The 19,204-nt window shown below is 40.0% G+C and overlaps 1 protein-coding gene across 1 annotated transcript in view; it reads right to left on the bottom strand.

Annotated features, from left to right (window-relative positions):
* Nucleotides 1-19,204, bottom strand: part of ANO4 (anoctamin 4) — a 451,959-nt gene that overhangs the window by 194,398 nt on the left and 238,357 nt on the right. Inside the window, exon 6 of the mRNA XM_027107320.1 lies at nt 1,813-1,949. Coding sequence (XP_026963121.1) covers nt 1,813-1,949 — 137 coding nt within the window. The remainder of the gene's footprint in view (nt 1-1,812; nt 1,950-19,204) is intronic.

Below are 19,204 nucleotides of genomic sequence, written 5' to 3'. Positions count from 1 at the left end.
GTTGTTAAGGCTACTTATGTATGCATGGTAAAACCATTTTTAGAGCAAGAGAATAAAAAACACAAAAATTCAGGAAGACAGTCCATCCAGGAGGAGAGAAGGATGAGACCACAAGTGGTTTGATGGTTTTAGTAACACTTTAGTTCAGGATTTCTCAAATTTTTTTCCCACAATAAGAAAATTATTTTTCGTGTGATATTTGTGTATACAGTTGTGAACAACAACGGGGTTAAATCCACTTGTAACTTATAGTCATAGTGGGGCCTCCATATCCACAGTTCCTCAGCGTCACGGATTCAACCAACCACATACCACGTAGTAATGTAGTGTCTACTATGGAAAAACTTCCACGTATAGGCGGACCCGCACAGTTCAAACCTACGTCATTCAAGGGTCAACCGTATGCATAAACACCCAAAAAACTGGAGGACACAGTACACGTCAGTTTCCAAATAGTAGTACGAAGAAGGAACACAAGCCAGACCTCCAAGGCCACTGCTAGAATCCATACTCACGCACAAGTGACACGCATGCAACCTCATCCAAAACGAAAATCTCAGTCAGGAGTGATGGAAATAACACGTCTCATAGCTGGTGTAGGTATTTATAATTGATGACCAATCCTCACTGACGATTTTTGGCTTCTGCCTTAAGAAGTACTCAGACGTCTACCCAAATAAACACTTTCTTAACAATCATCTGCCAGGGAAGGGAACTATCCTCGAGATTTAACACATTAGCATCGATCTGCAAAACCAGCCAAGGCTTCAAGAGGAGGGTTAGCAAAGCCCTAACCTACCTGAGACTGTTTCATCATCTAAAAATTAAGGGGATTACACTAGCTGCTTTTTGAGGTGCCTTTCAAGGTCCTTCCTTTGTGCCACATTATGGCATCCAAAGTTTCTGTGTGAAAAGGTGATGATAGAATGAGTTTTTTCTTACAAAAAACAAAAACAAACAAAAAAACCCCACACATAGATAAGTAGCATATGGTATTTATAGAGAGGACTGGGAAGCTTGGTAGAAGTAAACAATTTTCCCTGGTCAAAGGTGTTATCCTTTCACTAGTTAACAGCCTCTGGAATAATAAAAACGTTAAGAATACACAATAAATTAGTTGTGTATTCTTAAAGAATGTTAAGAATACACAATAAATTAGTTGACTCTGATCTGTGCTCCTATCACCTAAACCTAGTGCATATACAAAGGAGATATTAAACTCCACTGAGACACAGCTGAGCAACAGTGAATGCCTTTAACAAAATACTTATTTTTCCCCCCAAAATGACACATGAACAGATGGGTCTATTTACAATTGCAATGAGTTCCCAGATTACAGAGGCAAATGGAAACTCAGAGAGGCTTCAGACAACCCAACACCTACTGAGGTCTGGTCCACTCTGTGTCACTGTTCTACATGCTGGGAGATTTCAACAGAAATTGATTTCATTTCAATTTTACAAGATTTCAACATCCTTGTAAAGCTAGCTTTTTACTAGTTAGCGACACCCAGAACGTAGATCATTTTAAAATGATGGGTGGTTTTAAGAATCTTCTCTATAAAAACAAAATGCCTTTGGGTATAAGGTGTATGACCCACTGAAAGTTTGTTTTGAGAGTAAGTAGATTTCAGATCCCTGAAATGTGCTTAGACTCCTAGAGGACATCACAGGATTACAAGACCTGGTCGTTTTTTTCCCTCAGGAACCCACAGTTCAATGAGATGATGACTTTAAACAATCTACTGGATTATGCTTGTCAGGTTCCTGCCTGGATCAAGAGTTGTGTTTTTAAGAAATCGCACACACTTACCTCTCCCCCTGCTTCCAATCTGCTAGCATCATCTGAAGTACTGGTCAGGTTTCCAGGGTGAAGGAGAGAATCGTCATCTTTGCAAGGACTGTTGACAGCTTCCAATTCATCAAAAAGAATATTGACATCCTTGGCCACTAGAATCAAAGTAAATACAAGTCGGGGTAAGAATCTGGGATCTTAAAAGCAATACTAAAAGTAAAGACATCTCCGGACTTTGCTGGTGGTGCAGCAGTTAAGAATCCGCCTGCCAATGCAAGGGACAGGGGTTTGAGCCTTGGTCCGGGAAGATCCCATATGCCGTGGAGCAACTAAGCCCACGTGCCACAACTACAGAGCCTGCACTCTAGAGCCCGCGCGTCACAACTACTGAGGCTGCATGCCACAGCTACTGAAGTCCGCATGCCTAGAGCCCGTGCTCTGCAATAAGAGAAGCCACCACAATGAAAAGCCTGCGCACTGCAACAAAGAGTAGCCCCCGCTCGCCACAACTAGAGAAAGCCCGTGCACAGCAATGAAGACCCAACACAGCCAAAAATAAAAATTAATTAAAAAAAAATTAAGACACTTTAAAAAAAAAGTAAAGACATCCCCCTTTGGCTTCATATTTTTTGTTTCAATAACCCCTTGAATGACAGGTATTTTATTTCCTAAGAGAAACGGATGTCAGATGTAAAACATGTTTGACCAAACAGTGTCTTCATTAGGCAAGATGGACAACGTGAAGCAAAGTATCTTCATAGTGTAAATATAACTTGTCTTCCATGATAACAGGAGGCGTTGTGTTTGTTTAGCTTTCCTTCATATAGTTGTTTAGCATAAGGTTCTTTAAGACTTCTAAGAACTCATTTTGTGTTGGAGATGACCTATATTTTTAAAATTTTTTGTTTTTATTTAAATGCCATACAACTTGCTAAGTGAACCTGTAAATGTGCTACTTGCATAGTTCAGTAAGAACTGTGATTTTATTTCCCCTTTGTTACTTCTTTAAGGCCTAACAGAGAAAAGCTGATGCACTAATAAAGCATGCAGTTAGGTTTTTTGCCTTTCTTCTTCCTCTAATCATGAATTGGAATTACGAATTGAGCTACTCAGGAACTCTCCCAAAAGACTCTTGATGCTAATATGTCAACAGATACTGTATATGGAGTCGTAAATACAGGATACCACACTCAAATGCACACAGTGTTGCAGTACACCAGATAGTAAAGTTCAACACTAGTGGATGGGAAAATGTAATGCCAGGTATGGGTTCCTTCGTTATTTTTTATTGAAGTACAGTTGATTTACAATGTTTCAGGTGTTCAGGAAGAATGTACATTTATGTATATATTCTTTTTCAGATTCTTTTCCATTATAGGTTATTACAAGATACTGAATATAGTTCCCTATGTTATACAGCAGGTCCCTGTTGTTTATCTATTTTTATATATAGTAGTGTATACCTGTTAATCCCAAATTCACAATTTATCCTTCCCCCTCTTTCGCCTTTGGTGACTGTATGTTTGTTTTCTATGTCTGTGAGTCTATTTCTGTTTTGTAAATATGTTCAGTTGTATCATATTTTAGATTCCACATATAAGTTAAATATGATATTTGGCTTTCTCTCTCTGACTTCACTTAGTATCATAATCTCTAGGTCCATCCATGTTGCTGCAAATGGCATTATTTCATTCTTTTTTATGGCTGAGTAATATTCCATTGTATATATGTATCACATCTTCTTTATCCATTCATCTGTCAATAGACATTTAGGTTGCTTCCATGTCTTGGCTATTGTAAACAGTGCTACTATGAACATTGGGGTGCATGTATCTTTTTGAATTAGAGTTTTCTCCGGATGTATGCCCAGGATTGGCACTGCAGAATCATTTTTACTTTTTTAAGGAAAACTCCATTCTATTCTCCATAGCGGCTGCACCAATTTACATTCCCACCAACAGTGTAGGAGGGTTCCCTTCTCTCCACACCTTCTCCAGCATTTATTATTTGTAGACTTTTTTTTTTTTTTGCAGTACGTGGGCCTCTCACTGTTGTGGCCTCTCCTGTTGCGAGCACAGGCTCCAGACATGCAGGCTCAGCGGCCATGGCTCATGGGCCTAGCCGCTCCGCAGCATGTGGGATCTTCCCGGACCGGGGCACGAACCCGTGTCCCCTGCATCGGCAGGCGGACTCTCAACCACTGCACCACCAGGGAAGCCCTATTTGTAGACTTTTTGATGATGGCCATTCTGACTGGTGTGATACCTCACTGTAGTTTTGATTTGCATTTCTCTAATAATTAGTGATGTTGAGCACATTTTCATGTGCCTGTTGGCCATCTGTATGTCTTCTTTGGAGTAATGTCTATTTAGGTATTCTGCCCATTTTTTGATTGGGTTGTTTTGTTTTTTGATACTGAGCTGTATAAGTTGTTTGTGTATTTTGGAAATTAAGCCCTTGTCAGTCGCATTGTTTGCAAATATTTTCTCTCAGTCCATAGGTTGTCTTCTTGTTTTGTTTATGGTTTCCCTTGCTGTGCAAAAGCTTTTAAGTTAAATTAGGTCCCAGTTGTTTATTTTTGCTTTTGGGGCCCCTTCTTTATTGACTCAAATTATATGCCAACATTGAAGTTCATTTTTTTCTTTGATGCTTTAAAAACAGCTAAGGATTTTTAACCTATGAGAAGCTGCTGACCAGTATCATTTATAGGAATTTGAGTTCTATTTACCCAAGCATACAAAAGAGTATTCATTCTTTCACCTAAAAAAATTTTAGAGGTGTTCACACTATGTGTCAGGCACCGAGCTGTGCAGTGACTGTAACTTGGTGAATAAGTGGTGTGTCTTCCTGCCCTTCTGGTAATAACAAAGCAAATAATCAAAGAAATGTGAAGTGTGCTGAGTGCTATAAAGAACAGAGTCTAGATATAGAGAGAATATAGATATAGAGAGAATAATGATAATGTACTTAGACGGGGTGACCAGGATCTAAAGCTGTATCCAAGTGTGTGATTTTGGGCAATTCATTTAACGGCAAGTTTTTCATTTGTAAAATAAAACAGGCATGGGAACAAAATGAACATTTATTGCTTCCTGTGATAGGCTGAGTCCGGACGCCAAAGGTGACCTAATCCCTGGAACGTGTGAATGTGTTACCTTATATGGGAAAAGGGACTTCATCGATTTGATTAAGTCAAGGATCTTAAAATGGGGAGATTATCCAGGATTATATGAGTAGGCCAATGTAATTACAAGAGAGGCAGGAAGGTCAGAATGAGAGAGAGAGAGACACTGGAAGATGCTATGCTGCTGGCTTTGAAAATAGAGGACAAGGAATCTAGAAGATAGAAAAGGCAAGAAAGCAGATTCTCCCCTAGAGCCTCTAGAAGGAACACAGTCTTACTGACACCTTGAGGATGTCTGACCTTCAGAACTGTAAGATAACAATCTGTGCTGTTTTAAGTTACTAAGTTTGTGGTAATTTGTTACAGCAGCAAGAAGTAACTAATACACTTACTAGAGGTTTTTAGGCTCTGAGGCTACCAAGGAAAAACATCATAATCTTTTCATACAGTCAAGGTTTAGGAGCATCTACACTGTGCCAGGTGATCAAGAAGAAGCACTAACACTTTTGAGGAAGTACAGTATGCTGTGGGAGATGTCAAAGTCAAAGACAACTTCCCTGACCACCCTATGTAAAGAAGCTGCCCCTCACCCAATTACTCTCCATCTCCTCCTCTCACTGCTCATTTCCTTCACAGCATGTATCATAGTCTGTAATTATTTATTCATTTGTTTACTTGTATGCTGGATGTCTACCCTATTAGAATATAAGTTCCATAAGGGCAGGGACCCTGTCTGTCTTGACTGGTGTACAGAGGTCCAGGCATGGAGTAAGCCCTCAACTCATATTTGTTGAATAACAGAATGACCTCGAAGTGGTCACTGTCTAATGATGTGTAAGAGTCCTATTTTCTCCACTGTTCTATGGCTCTGGGACCTTGCATATACGTTTTTCCAAACACAATTCTTATTCACAAGCCAGGAGCTCCAGAGTTTCAAGTAGATACCGGTTAAATTTTCAAACAGATAGTGATGACTTTCTAAGTAGATATCGGATATATGCAAACAATGGGGTAAAAATATTCTTTTAACAACACTGGAAGACCTGCTTACTATTTTCCAAACTCTACCGCTTAGCGGTGTGAATTTGTGTTCCCAACTCCTCACAGGCGAGACAGGTACAGAAAACTTCTTTAAGGGTGGCTGAGAGTATTATGTGAGATTATGTGCACATTAGCAGGGTGGCCGACACATGGCAGATCCATAAGAAATGTTGGTTTCTTAATTTTAGACTCTGGGACCTTAAGTTAGCATTTTAGCATCATCAATACAAAAAGGCAGAGGAAGCATTTACAAGTTGGAATGCTTATTCAGAGGGATGGATTGGGATGAGATGAGAGATAAAGGGGGAAGCTAAAGAGCACACTGAGATTTTTGTCTTGGTGACTGGCTCTCACTGGGGAGAAACTCTTGACTAGCCATTCATCCATCCATGAGGAATTGCCCTTATGCTTTCGCCAAGGATAGAAAATTACCACGTCATCTTCCACCAGTATCACTTTCTGGTGTTGGCACAATCTGTTCAAGAAAGCCTTTGACATCTATGGTCCTCAACTGGCCCTAAACTGTCACCCTGAAGGCATCTGGTATGGTCTGGAGACATTTTTGATATCGAGGGGTGGTGCTAGTCATATCTAGTGGGAAGAAGCCAGGGATGCTGCTAAATATCCTACAATGCGCAGAACAGCCCTTACAGCATAGAGTTCTCCAGCCGAAAATGTCAACAGTGCTTAGGGTGAGAAATTCTGCTCTACATTAAAGGCCCAACTATTTGATTCTAGAGGGACCAGCTATCATGGGAAAAGGGAGAGAAGCCCTTTGCTTTCCTTATTGCTGCCCACCAGAATTACTGTCTGGAAGTTATTATGGGACTGATGCTACCTGGGCACTCAAGGGAAATCAGTATGTCAGGCAATCTGAGTTTTGGAGAATGAGTGGTATGAAGGCATCATTATTACCTGCCAGTCTCTCAAGAGCTTCAGCCTAGATTAGAAATGCTGAAGCGTCAGAAAATGCTCAACTGATGGATTAAAGTTTTAATGAGCTCTGCCCACTAGCTCTACCCATCACAGGTCCCTTCCATCAGGAAACTTGCACAAGCCTCTTAGACAGACTCATCCACCAGAGGGCAGACAGCAGAAGCAAGAAGAACTACAATCCTGCAGCCTGTGGAACAAAACCCACATTCACAGAAAGATAGACAAGCTGAAAAGGCAGAGGGCTATGTACCAGATGAAGGAACAAGATAAAACCCCCAGAAAAACAACTACATGAAGTGGAGATAGGCAACTTTCCAGAAAAAGAATTCAGAATAATGATAGTGAAGATGATCCAGGACCTCGGAAAAAGAATGGAGGTAAAGACTGAGAAGATGCAAGAAATGTTTAACAAATACCTAGAACAATTAAAGAACAAACAAACAGAGATGAACAATACAATAACTGAAATGAAAACTACACTACAAGGAATCAATAGCAGAATAACTGAGGGAGAAGAACGGATAAGTGACCTGGAAGACAGAATGGTGGAATTCACTACTGCAGAACAGAATAAAGAAAAAAGAATGAAAAGAAATGAAGACAGCCTAAGAGACCTCTGGGACAACATTAAACGCAACCACATTCGCATTATAGGGGTGCCAGAAAGAGAAGAGAGAGAGAAAGGAAAGAGAGAGAGAAAAAATATTTGAACAGATTATAATCAAAAACTTCCTTAACATGGGAAAGGAAATAGCAACCCAAGTCCAGGAAGTGCAGAGAGTCCCAGGCAGGATAAACCCAAAGAGAAACACTCCAAGACCCATGGTAATCAAACTGACAAAAATTAAAGACAAAGAAAACTTATTGAAAGCAACAAGGGAAAAACGACAAATAACATACAAGGGAACTCTCAAAAGGTTAACAGCTGATTTCTCAGCAGAAACTCTACAAGCCAGAAGGGAGTGGCATGATATACTTAAAGTGATGAAGGGAAGAACCTACAACCAAGATTACTCTACCCAGCAAGGATCTCATTCAGATTCGATGGAGAAATCAAAAGCTTTACAGACAAGCAAAAGCTAAGAGAATTCAGCACCACCAAACCACCTCTACAACAAATGCTAAAGGAACTTCTCTAAGTGGGAAACACAAGAGAAGAAAAGGACCTACAAAAACAAACCCAAAACAATTACGAAAATGGTCATAGGAACATACATATCAATAATTACCTCAAACGTGAATGGATTAAATGCTCCAACCAAAAGACACAGGCTTGCTGAATGGATACCAAAACAAGACCCATATATAGGCTCTCTACAAGACACCCACTTCAGACATAGGGACACATACAGACTGAAAGTGAAGTGATGGAAATAGATATTCCATGCAAATGGAAATCAAAAGAAAGCTGGAGTAGCAAAACTCATATCAGATAAAGTAGACTTTAAAATAAAGTATGTTACAAGAGCCAAGGAAGGACACTTCATAATGATCAAGGGATCAATACAAGAAGAAGATATAACAATTATAAATATATATGCACCCAACATAGGAGCACCTCAATACATAAGGCAACTGCTCAGAGCTATAAAAGAGGAAATCGACAGTAACACACTAATAGTGGAGGACTTTAACACCTCACGTACACCAATGGACAGATCATCCAAAATGAAAATAAATAAGGAAACACAAGCTTTAAATGACACAATACACCAGATAGATTTAATTGATAATTATAGGACATTCCATCCAAAAATAGAAGATTACACTTTCTTCTCAAGTGCACATGGAACATTCTCCAGGATAGATCACATCTTGGGTCACACATCGAGCCTCAGTAAATTTAAGAAAATTGAAATCATATCAAGCATCATTTCAGACCACAACGTTATGAGATTAGAAACGAATTACAGGGGAAAAAATGTAAAGAAGACAAACACATGGAGTCTAAACAATACATTATTGAATAACCAAGAGATCACTGAAGAGATCAAAGAGAAAATGAAAAAATACTTAGAGACAAATGACAATGAAAACACAACAATCCAAAAGCTATGGGATGCAGCAAAAGCAGTTCTAAGAGGGAAGTTTATAGCTATACAAGCCTACCTCAAGAAACAAGAAAAATCTCAAATAAACAATCTAACGTTACACCTAAAGGAACTAGGTACATGTAAAAGTATGAGATTAGATCACTTCCTAACACCATATACAAAAATAAGCTCAAATAGATTAAAGACCTAAATATAAGACCAGAAACTATCAAACTCTTAGAGGAAAACATAGGCAGAACACTTTATGACATAAATCACAGCAAGATCCTTTTTGACCCACCTCCTAGAGAAATGGAAATAAAAACAAAAGTAAACAAATGGGACCTAATGAAACTTAAAAGCTTTGGTACAGCAAAGGAAACCATAAACAAGACCAAAAGACAACCCTCAGAATGGGAGAAAATATTTGCAAATGAAGCAACTGACAAAGGATTAATTTCCAAAATTTACAAGCAGCTCATGCAGCTCAATAACAAAAAAACAAACAACCCAATCCCAAAATGGGCAGAAGACCTAAATAGACATTTCTCCAAAGAAGATATACAGACTGCCAACAAACACATGAAAGAATGCTCAACGTCATTAATCATTAGAGAAATGCAAATCAAAACTACAATGAGATATCATCTCACACCAGTCAGAATGGCCATCATCAAAAAATCTAGAAACAATAAATGCAGGAGAGGGTGTGGAGAAAAGGGAACACTCTTGCACTGCTGGTGGGAATGTGAATTGGTACAGCCACTATGGAGAACAGTATGGAGGCTCCTTAAAAAACTACAAATAGAACTACCATATGACCCAGCAATCCCCCTATTGGGCATATACCCTGAGAAAACCATAATTCAAAAAGAGTCATGTACCAAAATGTTCATTGCAGCTCTATTTACAATAGCCCAGAGATGGAAACAAGCTAAGTGCCCATCTTCGGATGAATGGATAAAGAAGATGTGGCACATATATACAATGGAATATTACTCAGCCATAAAAAGAAACGAAATTGAGCTATTTGTAATGAGGTGGATAGACCTAGAGTCTGTCATACAGAATGAAGTAAGTCAGAAAGAGAAAGACAAATACCATATGCTAACACATATGGAATTTAAGGGAAAAAAGTGTCATGAAGAACTTAGGGGTAAGACAGGAATAAAGACACAGACCTACTAGAGAACGAACTTGAGGATAAGGGGAGGGGGAAGGGTGAGCTGTGACAAAGACAGAGAGAGGCATGGACATATATACACTACCCAACGTAAGGTAGATAGCTAGTGGGAAGCAGCCGCATAGCACAGGGAGATCAGCTCAGTGCTTTGTGACCGCCAGGAGGGGTAGGATAGGGAGGGTGGGAGGGAGGGAGATGCAAGAGGGAAGAGATATGGGAACATATGTATATGTATAACTGATTCACTTTGTTATAAAGCAGAAACTAACACACCACTGTAAAGCAATTATACCCCCAATAAAGATGTTAAAAAAAAAAAAAAAAGGAACTAGAGAAGGAAGAACAAACAAAACCCAAAGTTAGCAGAAGGAAAGAAATCATAAAGACCAGAGCAGAAATAAATGAAATAGAAACAAAGAAAACAATAGCAAAGATCAATAAAACTACAAGCTGGTTCTTTGAGAAGATAAACAAAATTGATAAACCATTAGCCAGCCTCATCAAGAAAAAGAGGGAGAGGACTCAAATCAATAAAATTAGAATTGAAAAAGGAGAAGTTACAACAGACACCACAGAAATACAAAGCATCCTAAGAGACTACTGCAAGTAACTCTATGCTAATAAAATGGACAACCTGGAAGAAATGGACAAATTCTTAGAAAGGTATAACCTTCCAAGACTGAACCAGGAAGAAATACAAAATATGAACAGACCAATCACAAGTGATGAAATTGCAACTGATTAAAAATCTTCCTAAAAACAAAAGTCCAGGACCAGATGGCTTCACAGGTGAATTCTATCAAACATTTAGAGAAGAGCTAACATCCATCCTTCTCAAACTCTTCCAAAGAATTGCAGAGGAAGGAACACGCCCAAACTCATTCTATGAGGCCACCATCACCCTGATACCAAAACCAGACAAAGATACTACAAAAAAAGAAAATTACAGACCAATATCACTGATGAATATAGATGCAAAAATCCTCAACAAAATACTAGCACAGAATCCAACAACACATTAAAAGGATCATACGCCATGATCATCCCTGGGATTTATCCAAGGGATGCAAGGATTCTTCAATATATGCAAATCAATAAATGTGATACACCATATTAATAAATTGAAGAATAAAAACCACATGATCAACTCAGTAGATGCAGAAAAAGCTTCTGGCAAAATTCAACACCCATTTATGATAAAAACTCTACAGAAAGTGGGGATAGAGGGAACCTACGTCAACATAATAAAGGCCATATATGACAAACCCACAGCAAAGAACATTCTCAATGGTGAAACACTGAAAGCATTTCCTCTAAGGTCAGGAAGAAGACAAGGATGTCCACTCTCACCACTATTCTTCAACACAGTTTTGGAAGTCCTAGCCACGGCAATCAGAGAAGAAAAAGAAATAAAAGGAATACAAATTGGAAAACAAGAAGTAAAACTGTCACTGTTTGCAGATGACATGATACTATATAGAGAGAATCCTAAAGATGCCACCAGGAAACTACTAGAGCTAATCAGTGAATTTGGTAAAGTCGCAGGATACAAAATTAATGCACAGAAATCTTTTGCATTCCTATACACCAGTGATGAAAAATCTGAAAGAGAAATTAAGGAAACACTCCCATTTACCACTGCAACAAAAAGAATAAAATACCTAGGAATAAACTTACCTAGGGAGACAAAAGACCTTTGTGCAGAAAACTGTAAGACACTGATGAAAGACATTAAAAATGATACCAACAGATGGAGAGATATACCATGTTGTTGGATTGGAAGAATCAATATTGTGAAAATGACTATACTAAAAAGCAATCTACAGATTCAATGCAATCCCTATCAAATTCCCAATGGCATTTTTTACAGAACTAGAACAAAAAATCTTAAAATTTGTATTGAAACACAAAAGACCCTGAATAGCCACAGCAGTCTTGAGGGAGAAAAACGGAGCTGGAGGAATCAGAATACCTGACTTCAGACTATACTACAAAGCTACAGTAAACAAGACAATATGGTACTGTCCCAAAAACAGAAACATAGATCAATGGAACAAGACAGAAAGCCCAGAGATAAACCCACGCACCTATGGTCAACTAATCTATGACAAAGGAGGCAAGAATATACAATGGAGAAAAGACAGTCTCTTCAATAAGTGGTGCTCGGAAAACAGGACAGCTACATGTAAAAAAATGAAATTAGAACATTCCCTAACACCATACACAAAAATAAACTCCAAATGGATTAGAGACCTAAACGTAACACCGGACACTATAAAACTCTTAGAGGAAAACGTAGGAAGAACACTCTTTGACGTAAGTCCCAGCAAGATCTTTTTTGATCCACCTTCTACAGTAATGGAAATAAAAACAAAAATAAACAAATGGGACCTCATGAAACTTCAAAGCTTTGGCACAGCAAAGGAACCATAAACAAGACGAAAAGACAACCCTCAGAACGGGAGAAAATATTTGCAAATGAATCAACGGACAAAGGATTAATCTCCAAAATATATAAACAGCTCATGCAGCTCAATATTAAAAAAACAAACAACCCAATCCAAAAATGGGCAGAAGACCTAAATAGAGATTTCTCCAAAGAAGACAAACAGATGGCCAAGAAGCATATGAAAGAATGCTCAACATCACTAATTATTAGAGAAATGCAAATCAAAACTACAATGACGTATCACCTCACACCAGGCAGAATGGGCATCATCAGAAAATCTACAAACAACAAATGCTGGAGAGGGTGTGGTGAAAAGGGAACCCTCTTGCACTGTTTGTGGGAATGTAAATTGATACAGCCACTATGGAGAACAGTATGGAGGTTCCTTAAGAAACTAAAAATAGAATTACCATATGATCCAGCAATCCCACTACTTGGTATATACCCAGAGAAAACCATAATTCAAAAAGACACATGCACCCCAATGTTCATTGCAGCACTATTTACAATAGCCAGGTCATGGAAGCAACCTAAATGCCCATCGACAGACGAATGGATAAAGAAGATATGGCACATATATACAATGGAATATTACTCAGCCATAAAAAGGAATGAAATTGGGTCATTGGTTGAGACGTGGATGGATCTGGAGACTGTCATACAGACTGAAGTAAGTCAGAAAGAGAAAAACAAATATTGTATGTTAACGCATATATGTGGAGCCTAGAAAAATGGTACTGATGAACCGGTTTGCAGGGCATAAATAGAGACACAGATGTAGAGAACAAACGTATGGACACCAAGGGGGGAAGGTGGCGGGGAGGTGGGGGTGGTGGTGTGATGAATTGGGCGATTGGGATTGACATGTATACACGGATGTGTATAAAATGGATGACTAATAAGAACCTGTTGTATAAAAAAAGAAAAATTAAATTAAAAAATTCTTTAAAAAAAAGAAAAAAGAGAAAAGAAAATACTGAGCTGAACATGTGGTCAGTAAGAAAACTGTAGAACGTGTAAACACTCCGCAGAATAAACATGTGCCCTTTGTCAGTATTTCACCATTGTCACTGATAGATCCACTTTAACTACAAGGTAAAGTTTAGGAACAAAGTGCAACCTCCTTTGATGTGAACTTTCATTCTGTCCTTTAAGAAAACCCCCAACTCTGAAGTTCACCTATTTTTAGAAATCTATTTATTCAACAAGTAGTTACTGAGTACCTACCCTGGGCAGACAGTGTGCTGGGCTAAAAGCTGGGGCTTAAGTACCAGACATGACAGGCAGGACCCCTGACCTCACAGAGCTCAGGGTCCAGCCAAGGTGGGAGCAGGGCCTCTCCTTCTCTGGCACAGACGTGACAACATCCTCTTCATGCAAACAAGGTCACTTGTTAATGGATCCCTTTACCTCCCTCATACTTTTTTTCTCGAATAAAAAAATGTTTGATAATTATCTGCCTGGTAGAATTCTGTAATTAGGGTCATTAAATAAGAGAGTCCAATGTTCAGAGAAGTCAATTAAGAATGGCACGAGAGAGAAAGAGAGAGAATTTTAAAATTCCATGCAAACCAGGTATGGACCTGCATTGTATTCAGACTCAGCAAGGGCTGTGTGAACAAAACTTGGCAGTTAACATGGGTCCCAGTAGGTGGGTACCATGCATTTGGGAAAGCAAGAGAGATTCCCAAATGATTCTCTTTTGCAAAAAGCAGGCACTCAGCCTAAAGAGACCCAGGAACTAAACAGCAGGGAATCACATTTAACAACTGAACAAGGGTCAAGAAACTCAAATTGCCTGGGAGACCAAAATTCAGCTACAGCCTCTGAGTAAAGCCACAAACTCAGCATAGAAAAGAGATTTCTGAGGGCTGGCTTGTGACACTCTCCCAGAGTGGAGGCAGAACAGAGAAGGCAGAGGGCCAGGAAGCAGGAGATGCTGACATTCTTCCTGTGTGGGAAGGCAAATTTGCCGCCAGAGTACTGAATCTACTCATCAAATATCTGCAATTATTTCCATTATTCCTTCAGTGAAAATCACTGGAGATGTTAGCGATTATTCGATTCTCTTGGGAAAAGAGACTGCAAATATACCGCAAGGGCTCAAACAAACAAGTGAACTGATCATCTTCTGTCACTTGTTCATTAAACCAACATTTAGTTTAGGTGCGGGAGGTATAAACATGACCGAGACATGAGTGGGAAGCCTTGTACTTCCAGACAAGAGGATGAAATTGAGGAAGCAGTACTATAAAGGCAACAAAAAAACAAATCGCAAATGTTTAGACTGTTTTAGAAACAGTCTAAAAGAGTAAAAATTAAATTCCAAAAAATCAAATCGTTCGACTCCCTGCTCTTTTTAAAAAATAACCCCACCTTGGCATTATAGTTCAGGAGTACTTTAATCTCAGTATTTTCTGGTGCAGAGAAAATAAAGTGAAATGATAGGTCACTGAAGAAGACATGAAAGGGCTGTGCAGTATCATCCAATCATCTATATTTGTCCTCCAGCATGCCAGTTCATTACACTATTTTTATCCCGAGTTCCAAACTATTACATCTGATGCGCAGAATTCTGAAGGTATTACATATTGACCTCAAAGCCTCATTAGAAAATGAAAAAAAAAAAAGAAAAAGGATTGTTCACGTCTCAGTTTAAACACTTACCTGGCTGTTTTATAACCAGTTCATCTTTACATTTAGGGTCCCTTTCAGGTAAGGCCCAAGGCAGCTCCAAATTTGACCCAAGGGCTGGCTAGCAAACAAGAGGTGCTCAATGCTCATTTAAAATAAAAGCTGGTTTAAGATGATATCAATTGTCATTTTCTTCTTCTTCTAATTATCTCAGTGCCGTTGCTTGAAAGAATCTGTTTTTCTCTTGGATTCCGAGTTAAACAGGAAGAAAGTGGGAAAGGACGACAATTTATTCAGAGCCAACCAGGTGTGAAGGACTGTGAGGCTTTCAGCCTCAGAACACCTTAGGAGACAGGCAGTATGAGAAAGAAGCCAGGTTCAGAGGTGCTAAGTATGGTCACACAGCTCATAAGTGACAGAGATGAACCTGAACCCAGGACTGACTCCCAAATCCAGGCTATTTCTAGCTGACTCCTTGGCTTTGTGGAAAGCATTCTACTGTTCTTAAATCATGTTTGGCTTTCAAGAATAGGAAGTCACTTAACCAGCAAACAACTGTCACAGTTTTAACATTTATCTGAATAAAGCTAGACTTTACATCTGTAGCCCGACAAGTCTGACACTTTTACAAATTTAACAAATAGATCAAATTAAATGTTTTTTAAAAATTCAGGAAAACACAGAGCCTTAGCACAGCTTTGAGCACCTTAGGCTGGGATTTTAAGAACCAAACACTGCTTAGCATTTATATGGCACTAGCAAGACTAGGACCCTCTAGAAGTTCAAAGAGAAAAGAGAAAGAGGGTCCCTCTAGGACCCTCTGCTCTTCAAATGAATCTGATAACGTCCCTAAGGCAGAGACTGCCTGGTGGACCAAGAAGAAGAAAAAGTAAGCCTAATTTAGAAAACTCAAAATAAATAATTGGAAAGGACATAAATCCTTCCTTAGCTGGCTTTATTCCTTTCTAATAGGTCAGTGGTTTTCAAAGTGTGCTCCTGGGAACCCCAGGATTCTTTTGAGGAACTTCAGGGGCCATGGAGGCCAAAAAGGAAACTGCGCAAAGTCCTACACCGTTTACCCCACCTACTCCAAGCAGCTCAGTTATCTGTCTTACACAGATATTATATGTGATAATAGAATATATAATTATATTCTAATTATATATTTATATTACATAATATCAATATTATTGATATTATATATAAAAATATATGGGGGGAAAAGACAGATTCCAACTTTTAAAAAGTTTGGAGACCTCTGCTAGTGTGTTATGGCAACAATTAAATGGGTACGTTAACATTTCCCCAAAGAAAAACTGGGATAAGCAAGCTGGGGTTCTAATGGTTACAGATGTGAGAGCAGGCACTTTTCTTCTGCCGTGGAAAGGTAACTCGAAATGCTTTAAGATTCAAAATGTGCCTTTAAAAAAACAAGTTATGAGTTTTTTAAAAATGTGTGGTTGGGAAGGATGCTGTTTATAAAATTACAGAGCATACACGACGGCATGGGGTGCCCACAACACACTCTGCAAAGGGGCCGAGATCATTAACTCGTGCCCAAGACAGCGTGTTTCTTAAGAGGAGCTTCTCCTGCAACTGCTCCATTCTAAAGAGAAGACAGACACCTTGGCCACTTCTGCAACAAGGCAGCTAATGATGGCACCTCTTCCAGCACTGGGAACGACATAGAGAAGGACTGTATACCTGATGCAAACTTTGCTCAGTAGTCTCGGTTCCCTTCTCACAACTAGAAGCAAGATCAGTGATGTTGTGCATTAAAAACCCTAAAAGTCTACTGACCATAATTGTCCCTTCTCTGGAAAGAGCGTGAGCTTTGGATGTAGACAAACCTGGGTTCAAACACTAGTCCTCCCACTTACTATTAGATTGGGTGCTTTAACTTGTTCAAGCTTTAATTTCTTTACCTTTTAAGTGGGGATAATACAACGTACCAGAGAGGATTGTTGTGAGGAATGAAGAGAAGGTGGCCGCCAACACGTCCACAGCGCTTACCGTGTGCCAGGCACTAAGGGTTTTGCACAGATTTTCTATAACTACCTCCCTTTTATAGATGTGGAAATTAAGGCAAAGAGAGTTTAAGACTAAATAAAATAATACAGGTAAAAAGTCAACCACAGAGTTGCCAGACAAGATGTTCAACTGATGTCAGTTCCTCCCTCTCCCCCATCTTCCCCTTTGAAACAGCATAGCCATGTGAATTAAAAATACAATGGGAGGGCTTCCCTGGTGGCGCAGTGATTGAGAGTCCGCCTGCCGATGCAGGGGATGCGGGTTCGTGCCCCGGTCCGGGAAGATCCCGCATGCCGCGGAGCGGCTGGGCCCGTGAGCCATGGCCGCTGAGCCTGCGTGTCCGGAGGCTGTGGGAGAGGCAACGGGAGAGGCCACAACAGTGAGAGGCCCGTGTACCGAAAAAAAAAAATACAATGGGAAATCAGGGCTCAAGACACTGGATTCAAAACGACTCACTGGATGTCACTGAGAAATGACTAAGTCTCATCACCCACAGAAGCAAGAGCACCACCAATGTGGGAACAGCTATAGGATTGCTTAGGGGCATATGCAGGCACAAAGGGTCGGACTATAGCGTAACAATCATCCAATAATCCTTCCAACCTCCCAGTTCTCCTTCCAAATACTTTGCTATTTGCTCTCTCTCGTTCCCTAGTCCATTAGAACCTAATGGGCTACATCACAATAAAGTCTGCAGGGTATGAATGCCGCTCAGGAGTCCCCAGAGTCTATACAGTTGGCCCTCTATATCCACAGGTTTCCCATCTGAGGATACAACCAACCCATCTGCAGCAGACAGTTTCATTTCAGTTATTGCTGACATTCCCACTCCTCTACCTCACATATCCAGAGGTGCACAAAAGTTCTAGAGGTTTTGCAAACTACTCTGGTCTCCAAGCTGCTCCACTGGCTACTGCTGAGCTGCCCCCTTTGTGAGTCTACAGTGGAATTCACTCACTCATGCATTAACAAAATTTACTGAGCAGCTACTATACTCCATACTCTGCTCAAGGAACTGGGTATACAACAAAGAAACAGGAAGATGAGACTGCTGCCTTCACAGAGCCTCCAAAGTTCCCTGAATGCTGAAGGATCTGTTCCTTCCTCAGGCTGCAGAATCTCAGCCATGGCTGGCAGTTCAGGTGGCCCAGGCACAGGCCCCACAGGCACACAACACAACCACTCCCTCTCTTCCCACCCACCTACAAGAAGCCATGCTACCACTGCAGGACACTCCAAGGAAGCCTGTCTTAGGACATTCCTCCTGTCTATTTCTCTCTCTCTCTCTCTCTTCTTCTCCTATCTAAGCATCAGGCACTCAGGAGCTCAGACTTTCAGAGAACAAGAGGCAGGAACTTTAGGCAACACAAAACTCTGCAGAGGACTTCCCTGGTGGCGCAGTGGTTAAGGATCCGCCTGCCAATGCAGGGGACATGGGTTCAAGCTCTGGTCTGGGAAAATCCAACATGCCGCGGAGCAACTAAACCCATGACCCACAACTACTGAGCCTGAGCTCTGAAGCCCGCAAGCCACAACTACTGAGCACACATGCCACAACTACTGAAGCCCACGCGCCTAGAGCCTGCGCTCCGCAACAAGAGAAGCCACCACAATGAGAAGCCCGGGAACCACAATGAAGTATAGCCCGCACACAGCAAGAAGACCCAATGCACCCAAAAACAAGCAAATAAATAAATAAATAAATTTACTTAAAAAAAAAACAAACAAAAAACTCTGCTGAAACAAAGGCATTGAAGAGACCTGGCTGCTAACTTGGGATGAGAATAGAAAGGGAGGGAAAAAAAACATGAAGGAAACAATACACACACACCCAAACACAAGTATCCCCTTACATTAGACTGCCACATATAAAGGCTTTTCTCCTAGAAAGCAAATGGGTTGCTTTCACTTTGAACAATAAGACAAAGTTTTTCCTGAATCCAACTGTGCACCAAAACGTTCACCACTGCTTTAAAGAG

The sequence above is a fragment of the Aethalodelphis obliquidens genome, unplaced genomic scaffold, assembly GCF_003676395.1.
Source record: "Aethalodelphis obliquidens isolate GAN/ISIS:26980383/991018 unplaced genomic scaffold, ASM367639v1 scaffold8, whole genome shotgun sequence".
Lineage (NCBI taxonomy): Eukaryota > Metazoa > Chordata > Mammalia > Artiodactyla > Delphinidae > Aethalodelphis > Aethalodelphis obliquidens.
Note: the sequence above shows the minus strand (reverse complement) of the source record. Positions and strands in the feature narration are given on the sequence as shown.